This window comes from Oscarella lobularis, chromosome 10 (assembly GCF_947507565.1).
Source record: "Oscarella lobularis chromosome 10, ooOscLobu1.1, whole genome shotgun sequence".
NCBI classification, from domain to species: Eukaryota; Metazoa; Porifera; class Homoscleromorpha; order Homosclerophorida; family Oscarellidae; genus Oscarella; species Oscarella lobularis.
Genome location: NC_089184.1, coordinates 1,029,779 through 1,055,365, shown reverse-complemented (window position 1 = coordinate 1,055,365; position 25,587 = coordinate 1,029,779). Strand labels below are relative to the sequence as shown.

The following is a 25,587-nucleotide window of genomic DNA, read 5'->3' as shown; positions in this document are numbered from 1 at the left end:
GAAGGAACATAGCCGCCACGATTTGCGCATCCCCGGATAAACAAGTCGAATGTTCACGTCATTAGAGGTCTAATAATCGCCGAATTGGGCTTGGCACAGTGGGAGAAAAGGCGGCAGCGATTCGTTGTCTCCTTTTTGGGCTTGCGAGCAAGCCGCGCGATGATCGCCGAGTATTATTTCGTCGTCGTGAGCAGTCTCGAGCAGATCGACTTGTTAGACCGCTGACGAACATGAGCGTCGTCGGAGAATGAACCGAAGAGGCCACTCCCACCTAATAAACGCGAAGATACGCCGATCTCAATCGAGGCACACATCGGCGACAAATCAGTGTCTGTCTGCTTCAAGCGAGGAAAATACGAGCTCCCTGGTAATCGACGTCGAGTGGGATTTCTTTTTTTCTAGGCTTCGAGAAAATAAGGCCAGAGCCACGATTTCTTACGTCACGCTTCTTACTCCATAAGCGAGTGGCAGAATTTGCGTTGCAGTCGATTCACGCTGCTACCAATTCGAAACGACTCACTTTCAGCGTCGTTTAGCTACAGTAAAGAGACTCCGTCACCCGCTAGCGAATTTTTTGGAAATTTATTCTAGCGCTTAGACATGCGAAAAAGCCATTTAACGATCCGGCACTATCCAATCAAAACAGAGCTCAGTAATCAGGTTAGACGTGGTGGATATGAGCAGGGGCGGGGCCACGGTCCCTTCAGGCATTGGCACCCATCAGCTGAGCACCCGTCTCGCGGGAGCCGAAGGGGACCTGGGATTAGATTGGCATCCGCTTTGGACAGAACGAGCGACGCTTGTCGCTGGTTCGGATCTACTCTAGCCCCCGCGTGTGCGAAGCGTAGGTGGATCAACACAGTAAACATCTTTGGTGGACTTAGGGATTGTGGATTGCTAATTGAGTGACTTTTATCTCGTGACAGGCTCGTGACTTAACGTTGATAAGCATTGAAATGACCATTGGAATCCCAACGATGTAGCCGATTTGGGGGTTTAATTCCACCGCCGAAACAAAAGCGGTCCTTCGCGGCCTTGTGGATCTCCTCCTCCGCAGCTTTTCATAGTATCTGAGTCAATCGGACGTCATTTCATGAGTTGATGATGAATGATAAGATACCCAGTGAGGGGGTGTACAACCTGGAGTGAGTGCAGATTTGAAGAATATGGCTTCGCTAGTGGGCCGACCCCCGATCGGCGAGGTCGAAGATTTGGCAACGTTGGCGCGTCTGGACGAGCAGACTCTGCTGAAAGAACTAAAAGTCCGCTACGGGAGAGACACAATATATGTACGTGCGATACACGTACTTTATTCGCTGCAGGCGTTCTTTATTTAATCCTTAGACGTACGTCGGCGACATTCTAGTTGCATTAAACCCTTTCAAGAGTCTTCCTATTTACGACAAGAAGGTAAGAAGACTAGTTTTCCTTCGCGCGCCCGAAGTTCGCCTTGCCACGCCCATCCGTCACTTTCAGCATGCGACCGTCTATCGACGAGCGCACAAGTCTAAGGAGCCGCCGCACATCTACGCGATCGCCGACGCTTCGTATCACTCTATGCTCGACTCGCAGCGAAACCAGTGCTGCGTCATCACGTAGGAAAAGCGTGCCCGGCCGGGGGGCGCGGCCCCATGCATGCAGCTAGCCGTTATCGACTGGCATGAACGTCCTTTCATTTAGCGGCGAATCGGGCGCCGGAAATACCGAATCGGCCAAGTACTTGATATCGCAACTGATCGAGCTGTGTCAGGGCGAACCGACTCTAGAACAGAAAATTATTCAGGCGAGAAAGACCTCCCTCCCGAGGCGATGTTGTTCGGAGAACGAGGCACTTATCGTAGGTCAATCCTCTTCTCGAGGCGTTCGGACACGCGCAGACGGTGATGAACGACAATTCGAGTCGGTTCGGAAAGTACACTCAGCTGAAATTCAATCGTCAGGGCAAGAGTAAGGGAGGGGGAGATGCCCCGTTTGGGCTAGCCTCTTTGATTCCACAATTCTTTTCTAGTACTGGGAGCCAAAATATCGGAATATCTGTTGGAAAAATCGCGAGTCGTGCGTCAGGCGCCGGGCGAACGAAACTTTCACATTTTCTATTATCTCTTTGCTGGCTTGAACGGCGAGAAACAGCAGAAGTACAAACTCGGCAATCCGGACGATCAGAGGTGGGACTGTCAAAAAAATTCTTTCAATTTTCTACTGCAAGCAGATACCTTTCCAATGGATCGAGTCCGTTGAAACGCTACAAAAAAGAGCTCAGCAATGGTTACGACGCCCTGCAGACGGCCATGGACATAGTGGGATTCTTGGCTGAAGTGAGACGGGAAAGAAAGTAAGGGAGTCTTCTCTGACTGTCCTTTTATCTCTAGGAGCAAGAGAATCTCTTTTTCGCTCTCGGCGGACTTCTCAATCTTGGAAATGTGAGATTTGAAGGCGACGCTGATCATTCGATGGTGTCCGATCTCGACAGGCCACTGAAGCACGCTGCGGTGCGGATCGTCGCTTTGTCGCTAGCCACTTTGATTTCTCATAGAAAAACTATAGGTTCTCTTTGGATTGGATCCAATGCAGCTGGTTGATATGATGACCGTCAGCGTGACGGTCACGAGGGGAGAGCAAATCAGACGCAACCTTGGCGTTCAGAGAGCTTTGGGTTTGTCTTGAGGGTTTGTTCTGTTTTTTTTGCATGGCAAATGCGTTCAGATGCTCGCGATGCCATTGCTAAAGCCGTTTACGGCCGTTTGTTCGGTTGGATTGTGAACAGGGTGAACACCCTTTTGGCTCCGGAGTCAAAAGTCTCCCAAACTGACATAATTGAGATAGGTTTGAGGGAAAGAGAGGGAAACGAGTAGAGGTTTTTATTATTAATTTATTAGGAATTCTTGACATTTTTGGATTTGAAAATTTGAATCAAAACAGCTTTGAGCAGGCTTGCATCAATCTGGCAAACGAGCAACTTCAGTACTTCTTCAACGAGGTGAATTTCAGAAGAACTTGCTTATGTGTCGATGAGCGAAACACTTTGTCTAATGAACGTAGCACATTTTCAGAATGGAACTTGAGGAATATAACAAGGAGGGCATCGACGTGACCAACATCACATACGAAGACAACATGCCTATTTTGGTAAATTGAAAAAAGTAGCGTGTAGAGAACTGATCCGAACTTTTGTTCAGAATTTTTTTATGATGAAGCCAATTGGTTTTCTGGCTTTGCTTGACGAAGATAGTCACTTTCCACAGGCAACTGACCTGAGCTTTTTGGAGAAGACGGATGCGAACTTCAAAAAATTGCCGTTTTTTGCACGCGCCAAGGACACGAAAAGCACTCTTTTCACTCTCTCTCACTACGCTGGAAAAGTAACGAGGAGACGGCGATCTACGTCATTAGCGTTGTCTTCTAGGTGGAATATGACACAAATAGCTTTCTGGAGAAGAACAGGGACGCGTTGCCAAGTGGCGCCATCGAGATGCTTCAGATTAGCGAAAATGAACTGTTAAGTCACATTTTCAGAGGTTCGGCTGTACATGTATGACGTCACCGTACTCGGTTTATTTGACTCTAGGGACGATTACAAGAACGGGAACGTTGGCTTTGCAGAGTCATCGCGAAGCCCGTCGCGACGCCTGTCGTGACCGCCATCGCGACGCCCGTCGCGACAAGGGAGCGAGAAAGACGCGCATGCAAAGCCGAGCGGTAACTATACTTTCTAGTTGCATTTCACATTGACGGATTGTCTTGTATAAGTTTGCCGAAAAAGGAAAGAGTGTGAGAAAAATGACAGTGGGAGGCCAATTTAAAGTGGGATTTTTACTCAATCAAAATATTTGACAACGGACTGGCGTTTTTATGTAGAGTTCACTTGAAGTTCTGATGGAAAAGATGAACGCTGCGAGTCCTCATTTTGTTCGCTGCATCAAACCAAACAAACAAAAGGTCCGCGGTGTTGTAGCGTGCATGACCCAAATTGATTCCTCTCGTTTCTTCTGTCTTTAGCGTGCCAATCTGTTTGAAGACCACTACGTGACAGCTCAGGTGAGAAGGAAAGGAAAAAAAAAACAACCGCATTAGATATAAACATTTTTTTATGAGCTGCTTGTTACCTGCTGATCTATTTATAGTTGAACTATTGCGGAATGCTGGAAACGACTCGCATTCGACGCGAAGGATATGCAATCAGGTCTACATTTGAAGAGTTTTTCACAAGGTAGTCAAGGAGACCAACAACGTTTTGTATCGGAAACGTCTCTCTTAGATACAAGGCCCTCGCTAAGAAAAACCTGACCGTTCCTGACGAAGCAAGGTATGTATTACTTGCAACTTTTGTGTTTTTTTTAATTTCGAATTTTGCAGCTGTCGCGTCATACTCGAAGGAACCGGCATCAAAAATTGGCACATTGGGTGAGACGACGGGGCCAGATTTTCTTCCCGTTTTACTCGTCGTTTAGAAAAACCAAAGTTTTTCTCAAGTACTGGCACGTCGAGACGCTGACCGATCTCTTAGAAAAAGTCCATCAAGCAGCTACATGCTGGCCGCCTCCACTTCCAACTGTTCCGTCCACAGCCGACCTGCCGCCTCCGCCACTGCCGGTACGTGCGTCCTCCTTGACGTCGCACGCGTTTCAGCAGAGTTTTCTTATATTCAGGACTCGGACGAATCAGATGACGATTTGGATGAATTTGAAGAGGTGATTCCTAAGTGGGCGGATCCTAACAAGAGATTCGGTCGACAGGGAACCAAAGCCGCGTAAGTGCCACGAATCGTTATTAATTAAAAAGAATCAAATCAACACATTCTTTTCTAGCTCGGTGCGCTGGTTTCAGGAGACGCAGGTGAGCCAGACGACGACGGCGAACGGACAGTTTCACGAATGGTTTCACGGTATCATTACGAGACGGTCAGTTAGTCACTTGGGCGCAAATTAGACTAGAGCAAAGCGTTTCTTAAATGTGTGCAGAGCTGCGGAACAGATGCTCACCAGAAAGCCCATCGGCTGCTTCATTATTCGCGTCAGCGAAAGTCGCTTTGGATATTCGCTTTCCTTTAGGTATGTAGAGAGCGTTGACTACTTTTTCTTTTAGTCGAGCCACTCGTTTTATCTATGTAGAGTCGCTGATCGATGCAAGCATTATATGATAGACCAGACTCCGTCCGGCAGGTTTATCATCGTCGGCGAGCCAAAAGTCCACAAAAACTTGGCCACCCTCGTGGCGTATCATCAGAAAAATCACATCAACGAGCAAGGCGACCTTCTCACAGTAGCGTGCGGGCAGGTAAGGACGGCGTTCTTACATAGCTTGGCACGACCACGAGCATTTTAGGATTCCGACGAGGAACTCGACTACGCTGACCTGGTGGCGACATCTCAGCAGGTAAGGCATTGAATGAGAAGACTTGCGACTCCTGACGAATGCGTTTCTTCAGGCCAAGATGCTTCAGTCGTCGCGAGACACCTCGGCTAGAGTTTCGCGTCCCGGCGGACGATCTCCCGGTATGGCTCATCGTTCCAGGCAGCAACGTGGCGGTTTTGCGGCGCCAGCGTCGAGCCGATCAGGAGGTTCTCGATTGAAGGGGCCCACTGGAGGAGGAGCTCCGCCGCTTCCGCCGCGATAAGCTGAGACGTCGTTGGTGCAATTGTAGCTTTTGGAGAATTCTGTCGTGTCTTCGCTATGTGTGCGCAACTCTTCTTCGTGGTGCGGTGCAGTGAACGTGCTCATGTTTTTTTGATGTCATTGAAAAGTAGGCGATGTAACCGTATTTTTTAGCAGAAGGCCGGGGAAAGAGCGCGTCGTTTGAAGAAGTCGATTCCAAATGAAAACGACAACGTTAATTAAAATCAGGAGACGAAGATTAGAGTAAGTGTAGCCCCTGTCAACAGTCTTATCTAACTTTCTCTTTTGTATGTGCCAGTGAGACAAGAATGCATCAACACGTTCATATTTTTAGATACATTCACACAATACAACCAAAAGGGTAAAGAGGCTACATACAAGTCAAACTATTTCCTGTACCACATCGTAATGGGACGATGTCGTTTGATTTTCTTCTGAAGCTGTAGAATTCCGTAGAGAAGCGCTTCGGCTGTAGGTGGGCATCCAGGAACATAGATATCGACAGGAACAATGCGATCACAACCGCGGACAACCGAGTAAGAATAGTGATAATAGCCTCCCCCATTTGCGCAACTATCGAGGACCCATTTTCTACCCAATCACAGGAGAGAGGCTCGATATTACCTTCCCATTGATATCACCCAACGCGGTTCTGGCATTTGATCGTAGACTTTTCTCAGCGCCGGTGCCATTTTATTTGTCAGCGTTCCAGCGACGATCATGACGTCAGATTGGCGCTAATCAAAGAGGTTAGTCACAGAGAAGAAATCACCTGCGTAGACATACGGGGCTTGCTCTGAATACAATTCCAAACCGATCCATATCGTAACTAGAAGAGCGAGAAGTAAAATTTAGGAAAAAGAAAAGGGTTTTGAAAAAGTTAACCGAGCCACTGTCATGTGCATCATTTCTACAGCACAGCAGGCAAGACCAAACGTCATAGGCCAGAGGGACCCCTAAGAACGAAAATTAAATATTTATTAGCGTCGGAAACGCCCCAGACATAGATTAATTAGGCCAAAAATTATTAATTTGATTGGATTAGCCGAAATCTCACCCGTCGAGCCCAGCTAATCAGCTCGTCCACTTTTGTGAGTACGAACTCTAAAATCAATATCGTATTTGCGCCGGGACACACGGCGTTTGCTATACCCGCTGCATTGTCGACTCTTCCTCTCGTAGGCGGAGGCGGAGGGTCGATTTTGGCCGGAGAAGCGGTGCTCTGCTCGCGAAAGGGCGCCGAACTACGAAACGCGCGATTTCGGGCAAAGTTCGACGTTTTTCGGCAACCTAATAACCTCGTCTGAAGCGCTGGTAACGATTTGATTTCCTGCAGTTGCGTTCCCAAAGGAAAAGCGGCTCTGTTAGGATCGAAGTCGTCCGACTAGTATTTTTCGCATTTATTTCGCCTCACCGCGTGAAAGCGCGACTAGAAAGTGAGCGTCCGACCGCGAAGGAACCTGCTGAAACGAAAATTAATTCGCAAAATGCTTGCGTTTTTAGCGTAAACGCACCTCGAACAAGAGCCATAACGACGCATGCGGAAGACGTATTTATCGGCGCGGAGGCATGATATCCTGGTTTGTTACCTCCCCGAATAACTAGTCGAAACTTTCAGGAGACCGTTTTCTTCTTATGCTCACGTCGCTGACGGTCTAGCAGCAATCAAACAGCTTGCTTGCAAGTCCGAAAAAGAAGATAAACAAATGGCAGCCTCCTTTTCTCCGACTTCGTCTCCGTCCATGCCCAATTCGACGATGGTCGCCGACTATTTCGTCGTCGTGGGCCTGAGCGATCAGTCGCGTCAGGTTCTCGACGCCGAACTCGAGCAGATCGACCTGCCGGAGATCGTCAAACCGCTGACGAACATGGCCGTCGTCTTCGCGGGTCACGACGAGCGGGCGCCGCCCGGTTACGAGTTCGTGCGTCGTGCCAACACGAGCGAATTCGCCGATCTCAATCGGGGTCACATCGGCGGCAAGTCGGTGTATCTCTGCTTCAAGCGAGGAAAGGACGAGCTTCCCGTAACCGACGTCGAGTGAGTTTGGAGGGGCGGGGAGGGGAACAGGACACAGTTAGACCATAGGCATGGTTAGGCTTCCTTAAGGGGTGGGTCCAGTTTTAGGGCTCGGGTTTCCATTGCCTTCGTTTTCTATCGCACGAGAAAACGGTGCGGCCCTGACATAACCTACCTAATATAGAAATGCGTGTGTATACTACCCCCAGTCCCTTAGAGAGCAAAAATTAATGAAAGTATTACTAATAAAAACCTGCTCCCTTAGCGTTGTGTATGAGGGATCGAGAGTTGCACCTGGGCACGGTCTCCTTATCCGATCTGTCGGCGGACGCGACGCGGATGTGAATCAAGGCGTTGGCGTGAATGTCAAGAAGACGTACTTTACATTTCGCAAGGGGCCGCAACGAGGTGAGGCCCACTTCAGGGGCATGGCCATCACCGATTTGTGCGTGATTTACACAAATAAAGTGAGAAGAGAGGAAAGCCACGTATGCAAAGAATTTACCTCTCGTGTTTCTTATTAGGGGGATCAGCCACCGAGGGGATTCACAAAGCTCGACAAAGATTTGCACAGTGGACTGAAGGTTCTCGAGAAACCAGGCGTTTTTAATGGGACGAATAACAGCCAGAGTCTCCATCTCTTATAGATTGGGTCTCACGCGTTTTTGTGCTACAAAAAGATGATGATTAAGCCGCCATCAATCAATTATCGAGCTGGTAGATTCTTTATTTATTTATTTTATGTATTATTATTATTTATTTTGTTAGCTGTGTTGAGCCGTTATCCGACTGTGGATCACAAAGATTTTGAATTGCCCGAGTCAGTGCCTCTCTTCTGTCTTCCTTTTGGCGTGAGTGTCGAATGTTGGGGCGAGACGACAGCCTGTCCCCTGCCGACGTTCTCCACGTTCGTTCTCACCGGCGGAACCGGAGACAAAGTGCGACAATAAGACCAATACGAGTAATAACGTAGATAATTGATGTTTAGGTTTACGGTGCTGCTGTGACTTTCTACGAAGAGCTGCCCGCAACCCAATTGACTTCCGAAATGAAACTAAGTCTTTTTGGAACAGGACAGGTAGAAAAAAAAGATAATTTCTAACCGCATCCTCGCGGTTTACTTGCGTCTCTGAAGGAAATGCCCGTGCACGTTACCAAGTGTATCTGTTTGCTGTCTCACTGGCCCTTCTTTCACGCCTATAAGGCATTTCTTGCCTCTCTGTACCGCATCTCTATATCAGGGCCATCACAGATTCCCTTGGAGAGGTATGGTTCATTGAAAACTTGGAAGGATTTTTTTAATTTTTATTGCAGATACATATCGAATTTTATGCTCGATGTTCCGTTTCCGTCGCCGTCGCGACCGAGAGTCCTTCTTCAGGTGAGAAATACTATTAATTAATAGTCTATGGCTCAATTCCTTGATTATTTATTGATCATTTTAGCTTGGTAACGAGTCTGTCATGCTTTCGGAACCAGAAAGAACGCAGCTGCCCCTGAGGTATATGAACGACGTTTCTCCTTCTCTCTTTTTTAACGTTTTGTTTTCTAGCGTTGCCGATCATTCCGTAATACTTCGCTGTTTGGACGCGGAGAACATCGCGACGCTTCTCTGTCTTCTTCTCCTCGAACAAAAGCTCGTTATCCACTCCACTCGCTCGGCTCTTCTCACAAGTTTCGCCGAGGCCATGAGTTCGGTAAGACTTTCAAAAAAAAACATTTTTTACAAGCTAAGTCAACGTTCTCCTTCTAATGAAGCTCCTCTTTCCGTTCAAGTGGAATTGTCCTTACATTCCGCTGTGTCCTTTGGCTTTGTCTAGCTTTATTCACGCTCCTATGCCTTTTCTAATTGGTTTGTCTCGGCGTCTTCTTCTTCTTCTTCTTTGAGCTTTTCTGCTCACGTTCTTCTCGTTCAGGAATCGAATCTAGCTATTTTGATTTTTACGACACGCCCGATGACGTCATATGTTTCAATTTAGACTCTAACAGCATAGCAATGTGAGTCCAATAATCGATTATTTTTCTCCGCTCTGATCCCGAATGCGTGTTTAGACCGAAAGAATTTAAAAATCTCTCGTGGAAACTTCTTCCGAAAGTGAGTCATACGTTTAAGTCTCGTTGGTTACGTTTACAATGGTCCATTTCGCGTCAGAAACTGACTCGCACGCTATGTCAGACTCTCGAATCGCTTTCAGAACAACTGGGAAAGAGTAAGGACTACACGCACGTGCACACGACCGCTATGACGTTCTCCTCTAGCTTCAGAAGACAGCGAATTAGCCGTCGAAGTCGCCCCGCTGGAAAGCATGGCCGGAGAAGAAACCGAAAACAAGGTTCAGTCAAGTTTTAGAAGAACGATAGGAGAGCAATAGAATTCTCTTATATAAAGGTATCCAATATCGCCATCCGAGAGGCATTTCTCCGATTTCACGCTGGCTTACTGAAGGGATATCAGTGAGCAACCGTATGACTTCTTTTCATCGGTATACTATCTTCTGCTTTTAGATCGTTTTTGAAGCCCATAACTAGAGCGCCGTCAGACAGGGCGATGGATATTGAAAGTCTTTTCGATTTGAAGGGCTTCAAGAAAATAAAGCCGTCGTCCGAGCAGGAGTTCTTTTCTCGCTTGATGAACACGCAGATGTTTGTCAAGTTCATCGAAGAACGCTCGTTCACGTCGCATCTTGACTCGTGCTTAGCCTTCTTCGATGAATGCACTGGAAAGGTAAAAGAATGCACCCAATGAACGAATTACCAAGTGCACGTAAGCGTACACGTTTTTTTACGTCGTCACAATACGCCACACCTCGTAAGCGGCAGATGGTGTTTTACGTTAGTAGCAGAATTTACGTTGGAGTCCATTCGCGCTGTTACCGATTCAAAACGACGCACTTTCGGTGTCACGTAACCACAGTAAAAGCCTCCTCCCCGTCGCCCCGCCCCCGCTAGGGAACACTTTTTTTTGGAAATTTATTCTAACAGTTGGTCGTCTCTTCTCTCTGTAGTACATGCAAAAAGAGCCGCTTGTCGAAGTAGAAAACGATCCGGCGCTATGTGATCATATGACAGTCGTTGTCAATCCTCCTGATGCAAGCGGATTGGAGCGCGGAATGACGTTCAAGTAAGGCGTGGACGCGAGTGCGAGTACGAGCCGAATATTTTCTCTAGTTATTCGACGTTTCCTCCGCTGAGTGCGAGCTTGTTTGCGAGTTCGGAAAAGATGGCGTTTCACTCGTCGAGAGGGAGTCTGCGCACGCCGCCCGGATCTCCTATTCATCAACGAACGCACGCGGAAAAGCGAAAAGCTCGACAGGTAAACAGCTGATGCATTCATTAAAAATTAGACGCAATTAGAAATTTTTCTTTATACGCAATTACGCAATTTTTTTGTTTAGATGGCTCAGAAATACGCAAACGATCCGAAACAGTGGGCCAAGTGAGTGGATAAGAAAAAGGGGTAGAGGTTCTGTTGCATGTTGAGTTCCGACTACTGTAGGCTTCTTCTGGGTCACGTATACACGGTTTGGTTCATGCACCTTCCCTCATACGCGGCTTCGACGCTCTTCAAACGCGATGTTCTCTTGAAAGCGCTTAAAGTAAGATAGGGGAGGGGACGTAGAGGCTGGGTGCAAATGCTTTTCCGTCTAGCTTGTGCAGCACGTTCACCTTAATCAAGTGCAGTGCTCAGACGAGGTGAAGAATGTCTTCTTACTCCAATTTTATCTCGTTAAAAAAAGTTGATAAGGTCTGCTATCGAATTCTAATGGAACTTTGCGGAAAACTCGGTCACCCGGCTTTGGCAGTCAGAGTAAGGGAAATAAAGCGTGATACAATGCAGTTTTTGTCACCGATTGTTCTCAGGTTCTCATGGAAATGCGACGGCACGGAATTCAACCCGACGCCGTGACGTACGGCCATTACAACAAGGTAGTACTGTACGCTAATTCCCTTACTCGCGCCCCCTTTCAAGACGGCATCTCCGCGTGCTCTAGGCCGTACTGGAAAACCCGTGGCCGACTTCGAGCGGCTACTGGCTCAAAATACGGAACGTCATCATGGCCGTTGCCGTCTTCCTAGCCCCCGTCAAACGTCGCGTTACGTCGTCGCCGCGCACGTCGATCGCGCTTCATCCCAACTTCAACGTGTCAACGATGCGCGACTTTTCCGACGGCAGTACGATGGCTCTTCCCCGCTCGATAACCACGTCGATCGAAGACATTCCACCTCGTCGCGCGAGCAGCGTCGTTCTGTGCGAAAGTTCCAGCGAATCGAACATCGTCATCATGTCGGGCGGTCGCATTCTCTCCGATCCCAATCTAATCGACGGCGACGTCGACGACGACGACGGCGATAACGAGACGTCGCGCAGTCGACGAAGTTCGGCGGCGTCGCGAGGGCGACTGCCGGTCATATCGCCGCTCGTTCGCAGTGCCGTATCAATCAACGAGGGCGAGACGTCGACCGAAGTGCCGTCGGCGCCGGTCCTAGGCGGAAGTGCTACCCTACCGTTGTCCACGTCGATCGCCGCCTCTTTGAATCCGATAAGCGAGAGTAGCGACGCCGTGGACGGCGGCGACGAGTTGGCGTCGTTGGGTCGTACGCCGTCGCTTGACGGTCGCACCGGCGACGTCGAGACGGATTTTTCTTGGCGGCGACGGCGCAATCATAGGCGCGAGTTGAGCGATTTTTCGTCGTTTCGATTCGGTTCGGATTCGTTTGGCGTCGCCGGAGGCGATATTGCTGGCGACGTGACCATTGCTTCGTGCACTCGATGTCCTTCGTGTCAGGCTCTGCTGTTCGACGAGTACCTCTTGGCCGGATGGAGTCCCGACGATTCGAATTTTAATGCGCGTTGTTTGTTCTGCTCGTCGCAGTTGATAGCCTTTCTTCAGCTGTCTCCGAGAGTAAGTAGGGCAAGGGGGGACTACATTCACTTTATTGGGTGTTCTTTAGTTGCTTGGAACGGATTGGCCGGCTGAGGGCGGTTCTTTGAACGTCGTGTATTTGAGTCCGCTGAATATGCGAAAAGAGGTCGAATCGCTCTTGGCGAACGAGGGCGTGCAAGTTTTGGGGGATGCCAAGTTTGTGACCCAACACCGAGTTCTCTACTGGAACATGGTAGACTGGACAGGAGACTGTTTTCGTTTGATAGACTGTACGTGTTTTTTTAGGTTTGGTATTTTGCTCGTTTAGGACTGCCGTCCAATTTGCCGGATCTGTTTCTTCGTCTGCCGAGTATAAGATCCAAGGTGGGTAGAACACGAGACTTAGGTCCTCCACGTAAAGACTTGACCTTCTTTTAGATGGGCGAGTCGTCTCGTGCTCGAGCTAAGGCAGTGTGGCATCTACATGACGACGGTGTCGACAAATCGCTCTACCAAATCTGGCGCAATAAAGGCTACGATTCAGACGATAATCATTATCGTCAGCTCACTCGAAAGGAATCCTCAACGTTTGTCCATAATAAATTGAGACACTTTACGAGAGGCAACCGCGTTTTTCTTTTCTAGTCATATCCAATCCCTAACGGCTCGTCTCCAGGTCGGAGACTTCGTCAAGCCGATGGAACGCCTGCTTAGCGATCGACTCCAAGCGAAAGGCGCGGAACAGACGAACGCGCGAATTCATCGAAGCGTCTACTGGGAATTTGTTCTCTTTCTCGCTTCGGTCTCCAAAGAAAAACTCAATACAGGTCTCCAGCGAAATAGATATAATCCTTGCACCAGGGTAACGCAGCGTCATTTCTTAGAAAAAGTCGATAAAGACTACCGGGCCGCTTTGTCACGAATTCCCAAGGAATTGACTCACCTCATCCGACCCGACGATCATCCGCCGTCTTATCCGGCCTTGTGCTGTCGCCGAATCTTCGGCGTTCTGACCATGTGATCCATGCTAATTATTTATTACTATTTTTTGTTCGTAGATGATGACGAGTCAATAGCGTACGCCCGATAAGTAGCAAAACAAAAATTTTTATAGTTTAAACTTAGAACTCGATTGCTTTTCTCTTTGCAGTTTCTTTCGCTTTTGTTGCGACTGGGAAATTTTTGCTACTTCGCCGCTTACTTGATCTTGAAGTCGTTCGAAAAACGCCGCCGAAGACTTGAACCCTTTGACGCCCTTCTCCTTCTTCAACAGCGTAAGCCTGTCCGTCCCTCTACTCGCCTTTTCGAGCTCCTTCATCGCCGCTTCCTTGCTGTACTTATTCCCCAACCCGGGCCGCAATTTTTGCACCAATTTTTTTCGTTTTTTCTTTTCCTTCGCTCGACTTCGCTTCTCCAAAGTCGCACCCTTCTCCTGAATCTCCTCCGGGGCCAAGAGAGTCGCGTTGCCGACCGTCGCCGGGATGATTTCCTCGACAGTGATCGACGGCGCGTTGGCAACAATTTTGATCTCTTCTTTGGGCTACGCACAATACAGTACCAAAGCATTTACGTTTTTCCATCAATTCCGTTTCCCCTCTACAAACCGGTTTGGGAGTGAAGTGATAATTCGAAAGGGCGTCCAATTTCTCGAAGAGACGCTTCATTGACGTTTGGATTACCACGTGTTCGGGGTTTTCCTTTTCCTCCTTCTTTTCCTAAGGCAAGAGTCATATATATAACTAATACTACATCTCTCTTTGATTAATTAACCTGAGTCTGTTTTAGGTAATCGCGTTCGTAGATTTCACTCAGACTCAATTTGCTCTTCTCCTGATCCAATACGGGCGCTTTTCTATAGTTGTATGGCAACTCGGCTGGCTTCTCCTTCCTCTCAACGTCATCCCAAGCCTAGGAAAACAATCTACTCAACGTACATACATGTATGTATACATACCTGATCTAAAATTCGTCTCTTTATGATGTCCTCTAGTTGCTCCGTCGTCTCTTCCGTAATAACGGGAGCTGACGTTTTATTTGACCCGTTAGTATATCATCTATATTGCCCCCGGTAATTTAGTCACCTTGTCTCGTCCTATGTTCAAATTGGAGATCTTCTTCTAGGAGACTATTTTCCGGTCGTTGTTTCGCCGTTGTTTCGCCTTTCAGCTGCCACGGCTTCTCCGCTAAGTTGGCCTCCTCAAGCTGAGCGATTTGACGTTTGAGCTACACAAAAGAGAAGTGCAAAACATCTACGGTAATCCCCCCTAACTCTCCCCGCACACCTTCTCATTTCTCTTCTCCGTTGTAGAAAGAGTCTTGGGTTCGTCTTTCTCATCCTCTTCTGATTCCGATTCTTTCACAGATTGATCTTCATCGTCGCTAGGCGGATCGAAAAAGTCGTCGTACATCAAAGCCTTTTCTTCCGCCGAATCGCTCTCCAAATCCGCAAAATAGTCAATGAACGATTCCTTTTTCGACGCGCCACCGCCATCGCGCCGCCGTTCCTCGCGCTCATCTTCGCGTCGCAAAAACTCTTCCATATCGGCAAGTTTGAAGAACTTGTCGTCGACAACAGATTTCACTCCTCTCGATTTCTTTTTGACGGGTTCGACGGAAACGTCATCTTCGTCGTCGTCATCGTCTTCTAGTTTTTCATCTTCTGAGACGACGTCCTCCTCCAAATCTCCTTCGTCTGATTCCACCAAATCATCATTATTCTCGTCATCTTCCTCTGGTTCCAAGAGGCTGATTCTACTATTCGACTTTTTCACTATTCGACTAAAAATTTGGCTCATGTGCTCCAATAGCGGTTCGTTCTGCATTGAAATCTGCTGCCATATGCTCTCTTCGTCCATGTGCTCGTCGACGACGAGCTGGTCGAGTGGGCCGTGTTTTTCTCCGCTGGGAAAAGCTTCGGAGGCGACATCGTACAGCTGTTTGACCAAAGACAACTTAGGAACGTCCGATAGTTGCAGATAATGCGTCGGATCGCGAAAGCGATCGTCGAATTCCTTCAAAACCGAATCCAATATCGAAGACATGGAACATCCGGGCATGAATGGTCTACCATTTCTGTTGAAATCAACCCGACTCGAGTGAAGATGGCAGAGAAGGTACAGAAATCCGTTCGAATCTGCCGTCTCGTTGCCTCAAACGCTTCGAGGCGCTATCGGCCGATCAATCAAACCGTTCTCATTTAGACCGAACAACCGAAAAAGAAGCGCACCTTCAGGAAGTACACGTTCCGAGGCACGGATCTCGATCAGCTTCTCGACATGAGCAACGAAGAGCTAATGCAACTCGTTCACGCGCGCGCTCGCAGACGCTTCTCGCGCGGTCTCAAACGCAAGCCAATGGCCTTCATCAAGCGTCTACGCAAGGCGAAAAAGAACGCGACCGAATTAGAAAAACCGGACTGCGTCAAAACCCATTTGCGCAACATGGTCATCGTTCCCGAGATGGTCGGCAGCGTCGTGGGCATATATAACGGTAAAACGTTCAATCAAGTCGAAATCAAGCCCGATATGATTGGCCACTATTTGGGCGAGTTCTCGATGACGTACAAGCCTGTGAAGCACGGTCGTCCCGGTATCGGTGCCACGCACTCGTCTCGATTTATACCGTTGAAGTAGAGACTAGGGGATTGACGTGCGTGCCTTTGCCGTTTTTTCCTTATTAGTTCTCGGAAATAAATAAATGATGAGTCTCGACTACTGCTAGTTGCCTACTGTACGGGGCCACACACATATTTATTATCATCAGCGTAGTCTACTGAGTACAGTAGTACAGTACGTATAAAGAATTTCCTAGCGCCGATACGGGATCTCTGAATGGCGTTTCTCCCTTCGCGCAATGAAAACGATCGAGGACGACGTTGTTCGTTGTCGGAGACTCCCGAAACGAGCTCGTCGACGACCAGCTGTAGGCGTTCAAAGCGAGCGTCGTCCGAAGGGGCTGTAGTAAGTCCAGGTACGCGTTTGTTTGCGTTTTGTTGTGACCGAGAAGATTGAAGAAACAGGAAAGCGAGCCGTACGAAGCAGCGATAGAAGATCTATCGGATCTGTCGACATCGTCGAGCATCGCTTCGCCATTACGCCTCTCGTGCGAGAGAGGGAAGCGAGAAAAATAAAGAAACCGGAAAGCAGAGAAATGTAACAGGTTGCTAGGGCACTCTATCGACTCCTTATGACATCGTTAGCTTTTTTCTAGAATTCACTACGGTCGACGCGTTCCTGTGTTCGATTCGAGCGGTCGTCTGCTCATCGACGGCAAAGATCTGTGCGACTGTCAAGTGCTCGAGTGCGATGGCTGTCATTTACCCTGTTCGCGCTGCGGATCGGGTAAGTGCGGCATCGAGTGCCGCTGCAATCGAAGATGGGTGTACGAAAGCGAAATTCAAGTGGACACTACGAAGTTGGCAGAGCCGACGACGGAATAATTATTGATTTTTTTCTATATATGTACGTAGCTCGGTATGCCCCGTAGGTAGGATGACTTTTGGGGAAGTCCCGGGGAGACTCAAAGATGTCGAACGGCATCAGAAATACGTATCTCGCAGATTTACCCTCTGAAAAGCTCGCTACCCTCGGCCAGCAACTCGATGCAGATGAGAAATGGATCTCGCTAGCAAAGAACTTCCCCGGCGAACCGTACGGAGGTCCGGACGGCAAACCCCAGCTCCGAAAGTTCGCCGAAGCACAATTTCGAATCGAAAGAGGCGACAACAGGCCGAGAAGTCCAGGCATCGCTCTCCTAAGAGACCTACAAAACAAAAACAAGACGCTCCAAGATCTTATCGTCGCTCTCGAAGCCATATCGCACAAAGAAGGCCTTTTCATGTTCGTACCAAAAAGTAAGGAGCCCCAGGCCTTTTCTCCATCGAGAGAGCACACAAAAAAACCCGCTCGAATCTACTTTTCGTAGCGAAACCTCGCATCGTGACGCATCCCACGTCGCGTCCGTTCAAAGCGGACGAAACGCTTCGCTTAGACTGCGTCGCCGACGGCTTTCCACGTCCGCAATACCAGTGGTTTGTCGCGAGTCTTGGCGGCGGCGGCGGCGGCGGCGCGCCGCGCCCCGTTCAAGGTCAAATGTGGAGTCGCTTGGAAATCAAGTCGGCGACGCGCGATCACGCCGGATCCTATTGCTGTCGAGCGAAGAACGAAGAGGGGCACGTTTTTTCGCACTACGCTACAGTGCAAATCATTGAAAACGGTGAGGGGGTGGGGACACGATTATGTATCTAACATGGGGAACTGTAGATGATGAAGACGAGGAGGAGGAGACTGCTGAAGGTAGCTAAATGGATAGGCCACCTTTTTAATTAATTAATTAAGAGGGCTTTGTCTTTCTCTCTAGATCCTCCTAAGATTGAAATTCATCCTCAATCGGTTGAACTTGGGCTTGGAGATGATTATCAGCTCGTTTGCAGGGCAAGTGGAAGTGAGCCTATTACATACCAGTGGTTCAAAGGATCGAAGGAGTTGGAGGCTGAATCCGGTCGCTTTCTTCAGCTGAGAAATGTCAGGCCTGGAAAAGGTGGCAATACGGGAAAATACTTGTGCCAGGTGACGAATCGATTTGGATCAGATCTATCGACTATTGCTACTGTCAAAGTAATAGGTAAGAATAAAATCGAAGTTACAATAATAAATGGCAATTTATTGATCAGCTCATCCTCAAATCACGCTGTCACCTGATCCGTTTGTCAAACTAAAAGAAGGAGAAGCATTGATATTGGAATGCAAGGCAACTGGTCATCCTCGGCCTTCGTATCAGTGGTACAAAGACGGCATCTCCTGCGGTCAAGAAGATGCCAAAGAAACGCTGGTTCGCCACAACGTCAGTTCTCAACACACCGGAAGATACCACTGCGTAATCACCAATAACACGTCTGTTCCAATTAAAACGGAGTACACCGAAGTGATTGTCACCGGTAAAAAAAAACGAAATCCCAAGACTGATAATAGTGAAGCGTCTGATTCTATAGATATTACGTTTCGTATTCGTCAGCATCCTCGATCTCAATCGGCGGACATTGACGAGTCAGTTTGCCTATCTTGCCTTTCCGAAGAATCAGATCGCCATGTGACATATCAGTGGTACAAAGAGAAGGAACTTCTTCGAAATGAGCTTGCATCTGAGCTCAATTTGATTGTTGATGAGCACGACTATGGGGAATACTCGTGCAGACTTCTCGCCCGTGGTGAACAAGTACTTCATAGCAAACCAGCACTGATTTGGCGTAAGAATGTTCACACTCTTATTTTCTCTTTTTTTTATTGATTCTTTAGCTTATTCTACTATTGAGCCAATCAAAAGCGTCATTGATTTCTCGAAGCCGTTCACGCTTTTTTGTTCTTTTAAAGAGCGCTTTCCGTACGTCGTCAGTGGTTACCAATGGCGACGAGACAACAATCCAGTGAGAGGGCAGACGTTGCAACATCTTTCCATTGCACGACCAAGTGAATCCGACTTGGGCGAGTACACGTGCGACGTCGTGACGGAACAGTATGGCGTACTGACGTCAAAATCAGCAACCGTCGCTAAATTGGGTAATTAAATCTAAAGGCTTCGTTTTGGGCCAATCATATTTTTCCGCAGTTCCTCCCAAAGTGGAATCAGAGAGCAAACGACTCCAGGTAACCCTGGGCAAACCCCTGACTCTCACATGCAACGCTCGCGGCGAGAACCCGTCCTATAGCTATCAGTGGGAACGCGTTATACGTCACGGTGGTCGCGTCACGTTTCAGCCGCTTGTGGGTCGCACGCGATCTACGCTCACAATTGAACGATGTCAGGAAAGAGACTCGGGCGAGTATCGTTGCGTTGTTTTGAACGGCGGCGGAGAGGCAGCGTCAGGCTCGTTCAACGTCGTCGTCGTCAAGTCGGCGATAGCGCAACCGCATCCACTCGACGAAAACGACGAGCAAACTTTCGCTCACGCTATTCCAGGTAATAGAATATGAATTATTTTCTGTAGAATTCACTTGTTCCTCTTTTTTTGTGTGTGTCGTAGGAATTCGTGTTTCGGGTACGTCGCCTGGCTAAAATCCCTAAGAAAGACCATGGTTTCTTTTGTAGGTCGTCTAGAAAGCTTGGCTTGGGACAGTGGCAATAGCAGTCGCGGCGCCGGCGGCAGCGGCGGCGGCGACAGCGTCAGCGTCAGTGGGTCTATGTCGCTAAAAGACGTCAAAGACAAACGACTTCAGTTGCCTGAAATTGTTGAACATCCACGCCCCAAAATTCAAACGGTGCTTGAAGGCACACAGGTGAGGTTTTCCTGCAAAGCTACAGGCTCTCCCACCCTCGTGTACGAATGGTATCAAATTGCCAATGGTACCGAAAAAAATCGCGGTCGAGGACAAGATCTCGTTCTGAATCCCGTGAAAAATGAAGATGCGGGAAGTTATTACTGCATTGTCATGAATCACAAAGGTAACTCTCCGCCTTCAAAAAAAGTTGAGTTGGAAGTGAAAGGTAAGGAAGAAGGGGAACGAAAGAATTTGTTTGTAGAAATAAATTGTCTTTTTTTCTCTGCGTTTGAAGCTGCTCAAGGACCCCGCATAATCAGGTCACCAAAATCGCTTGAGATTGAAGAAGGCAGCGAAATTCGTTTGGAGTGCCAGGCAGTCGGACAAGGAAAACTTCAATTTGATTGGACCCACGACGGAAAACCTTTCGAACCCGACTTGGTGGCAAAGGCTGAGGTTGATGCAACTCGCATGAGCTGTCTCACCCTTCGTAGCGTCAAACCTGAGGACGGGGGAAAATATCGGGTCACTGTACGAGATCAAAGCGGACGGAGCGACTCAAAGGAAAGTAGCGTGGCTGTACACCGAAAGACTAAGACGAAATCCCACTAAATTTGTTGTGTCCCCCCCCCCCCCCCCCCCCCCCCCTCCCTCTCGCAGCGCTTTGCTGCAATTGTCTAGCTACGACCAGTATCTTTAGGCATGCTGATTAACTAACCCGATACCTGCATCCTTATTAGGCGTCTGTCAGTTTTTTGGTGTGCTTATAAAAGATGTGCACTGCCAAAAACCCCCATAGTATTGTAAGCGCGAGACATGACGCAGAGTCTCCTTCTAGTTGTACTAGTAGTCCTCGCAGCGGGACTCAGCCAAGTGGCGTCAAACGGTCAGAACTACAGTAAAACTTTCTTCGTTTTCTCATTTGCCTCTTCTCCTTTTAGACGTGTACTCGTATATCTATCGAGAATGTAGAGGCCGGTGGACGCAGTGGACGAAATGGGAAACGTGCACAAAAACGTGCGGCGGCGGGAAACAGACGCGTCACCGCACCTGCCGTCCCATTGACGCGAACCTTTGCTGGGGCTACATGAAGCCGACTTGCAAAGGCGTCTCCTCTCGATCGAGAAATTGCAACAAGAAGAACTGTCCAGGTATTGATTGAAGAAGAGAGAGGCGAGCCTAATTTACTGTATACTCAGTCATTAGTGGATCGACAACGACGAGTGGCGTGTACAAGTGGTCAGCTTGGGCGTCGTGGTCGAGCTGCAGCGTCTCTTGCGGCTCGGGCGGCGTCAAACAACGAAAACGAAGCTGCGCTCTCGATCCCAAAGCGCTCTACGGACCGCGCTATTGCCAAGGCAAGGAAATCCAAAAACTGGCATGCGGAACCGGATGTTGCCCGGGTAAGAAAATTTGAGAGAGTCAGCGCTGGTATTACGCGCTCTACGCAGTCGACAACGCGTGGCGCACGTGGAGCGCCTGGTCCTCGTGTTCGTCAACGTGCGGTAACGGATACAAACGACGCACGCGCCATTGCGATGGAGTGCCACGTTGCGGCGGAAAGAATCGATGCGTCGGTCAGACAACGCAGAAGGTCGTCTGCAACGTCGCCTGTTGCCCCGGTGAGAAACCCGAGCGAAAATTCCATCGTTTTCAAATCGAATCTCCCTTCCATGATCTAGTCGACGCCGTCTGGAAAGATTGGGCTTCGTGGTCGGCTTGCTCTGTCTCGTGCGGACGCGGCACTCGATATCGCACCCGCGCGTGTCTACCAAGCCGATGTAACGGGAAAAATCTCTGCGTGGGACCGCCGAAAGAGACGACCTCGTGCGGAACGGCCTGTTGCCCCGGTATGCGTACGCAGAATACCCCATTCCTATTGTCTAATTCTCTCGCCACGCCAGTGGACGGGAAATGGCTTAGCTGGTCCTCTTGGTCTAAGTGCTCGCGCACCTGCGGAGATGGATCGAAGACGAAAACACGCGTATGCCGTAAGGCTCAATGTGGCGGACGAAACGGGTGTACGGGAGCTGCGAAAGTGACAGTTACGTGCCAAGCGTCATCCTGTTGCCCTGGTAGCGCGAGAAAAAAAAGAAAAAACTCCCAATCAATGTATCCTTGCTTCCGTAGTCGATGGTCATTGGTCCAAGTGGAGTGCTTGGTCGAAATGCAGCGCATCGTGTGGCGGAGGCGCGCAGTCGAGATCGCGCTATTGCACGCAGGAAAAATGCGGCGGTCGACGCCTGTGCAAGGGAAACGCGTCAGAAAAACGCCAATGCAACAAGAACTGTTGCCCAGGTAACTAAAACACCTAGGTATCCATCTACGTCACGAAAATTGGATTTCCAGTGCGTGGCTATATAACGTCGTGGACTCTTTGGGCGTCGTGCACGAAAACTTGCGGCTTGGGATCAAGGACTCGATCGCGCAATTGTTCGGCTCCCCTCTGCCACGGAAGAGACCCGTGCCGAAATGTTCTCCGCACGCAATTGACGTCCTGCAATCTCGGCTGTTGTCCTGGTAAGACGCTCAAAAAATTAGTTGAAAATTTCTATATATTTTTTTCTGCAGTGAAACCGCATTGGTCGACTTGGGGTGCGTGGTCTAGCTGTTCGGCGACGTGCAACGGGGGAAAGAGAGCGAGAACGAGACGCTGCGTACAGCCGAGCAATCAACACGGTTGCCCAAGAGGCAGCATCACCTGTCTCGGTCAAAGCCGACAAGAATCAGTCTGCAATTCTTTCTGTTGTCCAGGTAAGACTGTAGAGCGAATATTATACCGAAAACGGCTTGGGTGTATTAGAAAACGGTCGTTGGGAATCGTGGGGCGAATGGTCGAAATGCTCTGCAACCAAGTGCGGCGCATCGGGCACGAAGCGACGCACGCGTGAGTGCGTGCCTCCTCGATGCGGAGGAAAGGACCAGTGCTTTGGACTCGCCTCCGTCGAGGCCGCCTGCAACATCATATGCTGCCAAGGTAAAGAAAAATAACCAGGGGAGGTGTCTATAGTTTGATCTATACGTTTTCCGTTGAAGGCGTGTGGGAGAGTTGGTCTGCGTGGAGTTCCTGTTCGGTGACGTGCAGCGTTGGAGTTGAAAAAAGGACGCGTCGCTGTGTGTCGAATCATAAGGATTGTCCGGCGAATGCGTCATGCTCAGGTGACGCCCAAATGCAGCGGCCTTGCTTACGAGATCGCTGCGTCTTCTTGGAAACCGCACCGCAGCACGCCACAGGTACCGTACAACGAATTCATAAGGTGTGGTCTCGTAATTTTTTTTCTTCAAGTTTGCTCGCCGCCGCCTACGGTATCGAATGGGTTCTTCGTTCCGAGCAAGTCGTCGTACGCGGTGAATGAGAGGGTGGCGTACGGCTGTTTGATTGGATATCGTCGCTCTGGTAAGTTGAGGTTGACTTGCACAAAGAAAGGCACGTGGAGGCACAGTCCACCTGAGTGCGAAAAGAAATTGTAGTCCACGAACAGATGAACTTCACGAAACCCGTTTTAGCCTCCCAACGCCGTAGGTCAAACAATTACATCACAGACACAGTTTAGCTAGTTTTTTGCACATCTCTGGTATTGTGTAACAAGCGATTTTTGCGTGTTCTTGCGTAAGCCTGTGCGCACGGTCGCCAAAAGAGTCAAAAGCGGCACGGGAAGGTAGGCAAGGAAAACGTCAAGGTTGCAAGATGATGACGTCAAAGCACGGATACTAGAGTATCGTGAATCTTCTTTTTTATTGCGTCCGATAAATCAGGTTAATTTACCCGAGCTTCGCACGCCCGTATTAAGCTTCCCCGTATCCAGGATTCGATTTTGCGTTTTTTTCTTGCGAAATAAAGGCGAAAAAGCAACGAAAAGGCGCTGGAACGTGAAAAAAGGTAAAACGAAATTATCGCATCGTGAAAAGACTATGGGAGACCCTCTTTAGGACTCGCTTGCACCACGTGCACCTTCGATCGTCGTTTTCGTGCATTCCCACGACGCTCAAGCAAGTTCATTGTTTAAAGGGCACTCTAAGACGAGCAGTAAGTTAGAATGAATGCAAAGCAGACCACCGCGATTCGAAAAGCTAAGGGAATTTCCTCTCGTTCGCATTTCTGCCCGTTTGCGCCGATCGTACAGTTTAGTCTTTAAGCGACGCGTATTTTAAAGACGTATGATCTTTACAGAGAATCGAAAATCTGCTTACACATTTTTCGGACGCGTTTTTTAACGCGTACCGGAAGTGGGTCTTTTGAGGGTGAAATTTGACCTGCACCAACTGTCTGACCCCGTAGCGTTGTCAAACTAATGAAGTACAATAGATCTGGCCCATTTATTTAAGAATCGGTGAGGTCAGATTTTTTAGCATCCCTGAACTATAGCACACGGTTTTTGGTCCAAAACCTTAGCTCTCAGAATTCCAAGATTTTCGCGTCAAACGATAGATTTTAATCGTCTAGTTGACTCTATCGTCTCAAATCTGTCTATCGTGCCGATTTTGAAGTTTTTAAAGGGGGCGTAACTAATATTAACGCCTACCGGAAGTGGGTATTTTTGTGTGAAATTTGACCCCCATTAACTTTTTGACCTTGTAGCGTTGTTAGACTAATAAAGTAGAGTAGATCTAGCGCGTTTATTTCGAAATCCGCGAGTTGAAGTTTTTAGCAAACCGTGAGCTATAGCACACGCTTTTTGGTCAGTTTGGGTGACCTCGCCGATTCCTAATGTTTCTTTATAAAACAACGGGGATCGGTTGCCTGTTTGATCTCGCGGTACCAAATTGACCTCGCACCATCAATTTTGGCGAATATTGGCATTTTTGTAGATGTTAATATTAACACATGGATCAATTCCCTCCTCCTCCACAGTGCTTCTCGACTCATTCAAGGTAAAGAAGGACAGTAGATTTGAGTGCAATGGTTTCAATTTGATTTTAGTTCTCTCCTCTCCCCAACGGATCAATCGAGATGAAGAAAGAAGAAGATGTAGACGAAGCCATCACCCTGGGGACTTGGGTTAAAGTCTCCCTCCTTGTGGGCCGGAGGTTAATGCGCTCTCCCCTGTGGACTTGGGTTAAAGTTCACCCTGGGGACTTGGGCAAAGTCTCCCTCCTTGTGGGCTGGAGGTTAATGCGCTCTCCCCTGGGGACTTGGGTTAAAGTCTTCCTCCTTGGGGGCTGGAGGTTAATGTGCCTTCCCCCTGTGGACTTGGGTTAAAGTTCACTGTGGGGACTGCAGTCTCAGTCCCACCGCTTGGCCTCCCAGGGGGGTCAAGTGGCAGCGCAGGAGCGGCGGCCCAGGGACAACCAAGAAAGAGGGAGGAGGAGGAGGAAGGGGAGACCGGGAGGACTTTTAATTTTTTATTTGTACATCCGGGATATTATCAATAAAAATTTGGCCATAGTTTCCCCTACTTTTTCGGAACAAAAAGAATGCGCGCGCGAAACATGCAACGTGCTTTACGCGCGTTAGCTTAGGAATGCGCACACTAAAAGCATGCTCTCCGCAGAAGGCACGCCTTACGCATGCACATCCCTAAGCTAAGCACGTGACGTTGCTTTCGTCTCCATACCCTGGAGATCGAAAGCTGCATGCACCTACTGCTAATTCCATGCACTAAAAAAATTATGAAAAAACGCACAGATGTTCTCTGCTTCCTTCGTCGTCGAAGAGGAATTCGTTTCGTCGCTGATTGAGCTCAAAATATTTCTTCAACGTCGCGCGCAGTAAAAGCCTTTGTCACCCCCAGTCGTTTTTAATCTCTCTAGAGCGCTTGCTTGACGAAATTGACCCTACGAAAAAAAGCAATCAGTACAGTCCAGGCCTACACGGTCTTGCGTGGTAGGAGGAATCGAC

The 25,587-nt window shown here is 48.7% G+C and overlaps 7 protein-coding genes and 1 long non-coding RNA gene across 17 annotated transcripts; 6 read left to right on the top strand and 2 right to left on the bottom strand.

Annotated features, from left to right (window-relative positions):
- The first annotated feature begins 45 nt into the window (after window positions 1-45).
- LOC136191748 (myosin-IIIb-like) lies at window positions 46-5,758 on the top strand. 7 transcript variants are annotated; one of them, XM_065980161.1, is made up of 31 exons: window positions 46-541; window positions 599-660; window positions 927-1,123; window positions 1,180-1,289; window positions 1,345-1,410; window positions 1,477-1,595; window positions 1,681-1,783; window positions 1,842-1,947; window positions 2,009-2,165; window positions 2,210-2,315; window positions 2,370-2,489; window positions 2,545-2,653; window positions 2,704-2,823; window positions 2,877-2,977; window positions 3,040-3,126; window positions 3,177-3,359; window positions 3,404-3,515; window positions 3,566-3,696; window positions 3,748-3,801; window positions 3,856-3,936; window positions 3,997-4,035; window positions 4,122-4,207; window positions 4,256-4,303; window positions 4,354-4,401; window positions 4,449-4,590; window positions 4,647-4,747; window positions 4,806-4,898; window positions 4,959-5,048; window positions 5,109-5,274; window positions 5,323-5,373; window positions 5,426-5,758. In XM_065980161.1, exons 3-31 carry the CDS (start codon window positions 1,102-1,104, stop codon window positions 5,612-5,614), a joined length of 2,940 nt encoding a protein of 979 aa, XP_065836233.1. In that variant the 5' UTR covers window positions 46-541; window positions 599-660; window positions 927-1,101; the 3' UTR covers window positions 5,615-5,758. The 7 variants fall into 7 exon arrangements, with proteins under 7 accessions (XP_065836233.1, XP_065836232.1, XP_065836231.1 ...); XM_065980160.1 differs by having other exon boundaries at window positions 708-1,123; XM_065980159.1 differs by having other exon boundaries at window positions 592-660.
- A 164-nt stretch (window positions 5,759-5,922) lies between these two features.
- On the bottom strand, window positions 5,923-7,158 carry LOC136191768 (NADH-quinone oxidoreductase subunit B-like). 2 transcript variants are annotated; one of them, XM_065980187.1, is made up of 9 exons: window positions 7,128-7,158; window positions 7,028-7,073; window positions 6,912-6,974; window positions 6,766-6,857; window positions 6,671-6,717; window positions 6,499-6,569; window positions 6,400-6,442; window positions 6,238-6,350; window positions 5,923-6,186 (listed from the first exon to the last, which is right to left on the bottom strand). In XM_065980187.1, exons 1-9 carry the CDS (start codon window positions 7,141-7,143, stop codon window positions 6,000-6,002), a joined length of 678 nt encoding a protein of 225 aa, XP_065836259.1. In that variant the 5' UTR covers window positions 7,144-7,158; the 3' UTR covers window positions 5,923-5,999. The 2 variants fall into 2 exon arrangements, with proteins under 2 accessions (XP_065836259.1, XP_065836258.1); XM_065980186.1 differs by having other exon boundaries at window positions 7,028-7,076; window positions 7,128-7,149.
- A 36-nt stretch (window positions 7,159-7,194) lies between these two features.
- LOC136191746 (DENN domain-containing protein 4B-like) lies at window positions 7,195-13,712 on the top strand. Its single transcript, XM_065980152.1, has 30 exons — window positions 7,195-7,651; window positions 7,896-8,097; window positions 8,155-8,214; window positions 8,278-8,347; window positions 8,399-8,568; window positions 8,619-8,708; window positions 8,766-8,896; window positions 8,945-9,011; window positions 9,076-9,131; window positions 9,183-9,327; window positions 9,389-9,482; window positions 9,547-9,628; window positions 9,683-9,725; window positions 9,783-9,840; window positions 9,890-9,963; window positions 10,020-10,084; window positions 10,136-10,355; window positions 10,636-10,751; window positions 10,799-10,943; window positions 11,026-11,066; window positions 11,127-11,226; window positions 11,279-11,323; window positions 11,376-11,438; window positions 11,492-11,557; window positions 11,623-12,534; window positions 12,584-12,748; window positions 12,802-12,879; window positions 12,934-13,082; window positions 13,141-13,322; window positions 13,380-13,712. Exons 1-30 carry the CDS (start codon window positions 7,320-7,322, stop codon window positions 13,514-13,516), a joined length of 4,158 nt encoding a protein of 1,385 aa, XP_065836224.1. The 5' UTR covers window positions 7,195-7,319; the 3' UTR covers window positions 13,517-13,712.
- On the bottom strand, window positions 13,519-15,539 carry LOC136191753 (U3 small nucleolar ribonucleoprotein protein MPP10-like). Its single transcript, XM_065980167.1, has 6 exons — window positions 14,778-15,539; window positions 14,577-14,718; window positions 14,450-14,517; window positions 14,266-14,403; window positions 14,100-14,210; window positions 13,519-14,035 (listed from the first exon to the last, which is right to left on the bottom strand). Exons 1-6 carry the CDS (start codon window positions 15,534-15,536, stop codon window positions 13,604-13,606), a joined length of 1,650 nt encoding a protein of 549 aa, XP_065836239.1. The 5' UTR covers window positions 15,537-15,539; the 3' UTR covers window positions 13,519-13,603.
- Window positions 15,519-16,208, top strand: LOC136191771 (small ribosomal subunit protein uS19-like). Its single transcript, XM_065980192.1, has 2 exons — window positions 15,519-15,608; window positions 15,696-16,208. The coding sequence occupies exons 1-2, from the start codon at window positions 15,597-15,599 to the stop codon at window positions 16,125-16,127; spliced, it is 444 nt and encodes a 147-aa protein (XP_065836264.1). The 5' UTR covers window positions 15,519-15,596; the 3' UTR covers window positions 16,128-16,208.
- Window positions 16,209-16,897: 689 nt separating this feature from the next.
- Window positions 16,898-20,364, top strand: LOC136191749 (hemicentin-1-like). Its single transcript, XM_065980162.1, has 11 exons — window positions 16,898-17,347; window positions 17,419-17,709; window positions 17,757-17,789; window positions 17,854-18,117; window positions 18,167-18,430; window positions 18,485-18,739; window positions 18,789-19,049; window positions 19,099-19,449; window positions 19,514-19,528; window positions 19,579-19,974; window positions 20,044-20,364. Exons 1-11 carry the CDS (start codon window positions 17,020-17,022, stop codon window positions 20,358-20,360), a joined length of 2,775 nt encoding a protein of 924 aa, XP_065836234.1. The 5' UTR covers window positions 16,898-17,019; the 3' UTR covers window positions 20,361-20,364.
- A 134-nt stretch (window positions 20,365-20,498) lies between these two features.
- On the top strand, window positions 20,499-23,353 carry LOC136191752 (coadhesin-like). The gene is made up of 12 exons (XM_065980166.1): window positions 20,499-20,634; window positions 20,690-20,899; window positions 20,948-21,151; window positions 21,200-21,370; window positions 21,431-21,598; window positions 21,653-21,823; window positions 21,879-22,046; window positions 22,098-22,268; window positions 22,320-22,502; window positions 22,552-22,725; window positions 22,785-22,982; window positions 23,035-23,353. Exons 1-12 carry the CDS (start codon window positions 20,565-20,567, stop codon window positions 23,217-23,219), a joined length of 2,073 nt encoding a protein of 690 aa, XP_065836238.1. The 5' UTR covers window positions 20,499-20,564; the 3' UTR covers window positions 23,220-23,353.
- A 197-nt stretch (window positions 23,354-23,550) lies between these two features.
- Window positions 23,551-25,145, top strand: LOC136191734 (uncharacterized). Of its 3 annotated transcripts, none has more exons than XR_010670934.1 (4): window positions 23,551-23,628; window positions 23,679-23,775; window positions 24,558-24,620; window positions 24,670-25,145. It is a non-coding gene; the product is annotated as an uncharacterized lncRNA (long non-coding RNA). The 3 variants fall into 3 exon arrangements; XR_010670935.1 differs by having other exon boundaries at window positions 23,679-24,504; XR_010670933.1 differs by having other exon boundaries at window positions 23,679-24,620.
- The last annotated feature ends 442 nt before the right edge of the window (window positions 25,146-25,587 follow it).

What these genes read in the sequence shown, in the direction of transcription:
- LOC136191748 (XM_065980161.1), top strand. Translation starts at nt 1,102, where the DNA reads ATGATGAATGATAAGATACCCA. An exon ending in GTTAAGTCACATTTTCAGAG is followed by an intron (nt 3,516 to 3,565) that starts GTTCGGCTGTAC and finishes ATTTGACTCTAG; the next exon opens with GGACGATTACAAGAACGGGA. An exon ending in CACGGTATCATTACGAGACG is followed by an intron (nt 4,899 to 4,958) that starts GTCAGTTAGTCA and finishes AAATGTGTGCAG; the next exon opens with AGCTGCGGAACAGATGCTCA.
- LOC136191768 (XM_065980186.1), bottom strand. An exon ending in TCTAGTCGCGCTTTCACGCG is followed by an intron (nt 6,975 to 7,027) that starts GTGAGGCGAAAT and finishes CGATCCTAACAG; the next exon opens with AGCCGCTTTTCCTTTGGGAA. An exon ending in AAGAGTCGACAATGCAGCGG is followed by an intron (nt 6,718 to 6,765) that starts GTATAGCAAACG and finishes TATTGATTTTAG; the next exon opens with AGTTCGTACTCACAAAAGTG.
- LOC136191746 (XM_065980152.1), top strand. Translation starts at nt 7,320, where the DNA reads ATGGCAGCCTCCTTTTCTCCGACTTCGTCTCCGTCCATGCCCAATTCG. An exon ending in ATTTGCACAGTGGACTGAAG is followed by an intron (nt 8,215 to 8,277) that starts GTTCTCGAGAAA and finishes CATCTCTTATAG; the next exon opens with ATTGGGTCTCACGCGTTTTT. An exon ending in GACTCTAACAGCATAGCAAT is followed by an intron (nt 9,629 to 9,682) that starts GTGAGTCCAATA and finishes ATGCGTGTTTAG; the next exon opens with ACCGAAAGAATTTAAAAATC.
- LOC136191753 (XM_065980167.1), bottom strand. Translation starts at nt 15,536, where the DNA reads ATGTCTTCGATATTGGATTCGGTTTTGAAGGAATTCGACGATCGCTTT. An exon ending in AGAGACGAATTTTAGATCAG is followed by an intron (nt 14,404 to 14,449) that starts GTATGTATACAT and finishes TTGTTTTCCTAG; the next exon opens with GCTTGGGATGACGTTGAGAG. An exon ending in ATCACTTCACTCCCAAACCG is followed by an intron (nt 14,036 to 14,099) that starts GTTTGTAGAGGG and finishes TATTGTGCGTAG; the next exon opens with CCCAAAGAAGAGATCAAAAT.
- LOC136191749 (XM_065980162.1), top strand. Translation starts at nt 17,020, where the DNA reads ATGTCGAACGGCATCAGAAATACGTATCTCGCAGATTTACCCTCTGAA. An exon ending in TGCTACTGTCAAAGTAATAG is followed by an intron (nt 18,118 to 18,166) that starts GTAAGAATAAAA and finishes TTTATTGATCAG; the next exon opens with CTCATCCTCAAATCACGCTG. An exon ending in AGCAACCGTCGCTAAATTGG is followed by an intron (nt 19,050 to 19,098) that starts GTAATTAAATCT and finishes ATTTTTCCGCAG; the next exon opens with TTCCTCCCAAAGTGGAATCA.
- LOC136191752 (XM_065980166.1), top strand. Translation starts at nt 20,565, where the DNA reads ATGACGCAGAGTCTCCTTCTAGTTGTACTAGTAGTCCTCGCAGCGGGA. An exon ending in CAGCCAAGTGGCGTCAAACG is followed by an intron (nt 20,635 to 20,689) that starts GTCAGAACTACA and finishes TTCTCCTTTTAG; the next exon opens with ACGTGTACTCGTATATCTAT. An exon ending in CAATCTCGGCTGTTGTCCTG is followed by an intron (nt 22,269 to 22,319) that starts GTAAGACGCTCA and finishes TTTTTTCTGCAG; the next exon opens with TGAAACCGCATTGGTCGACT.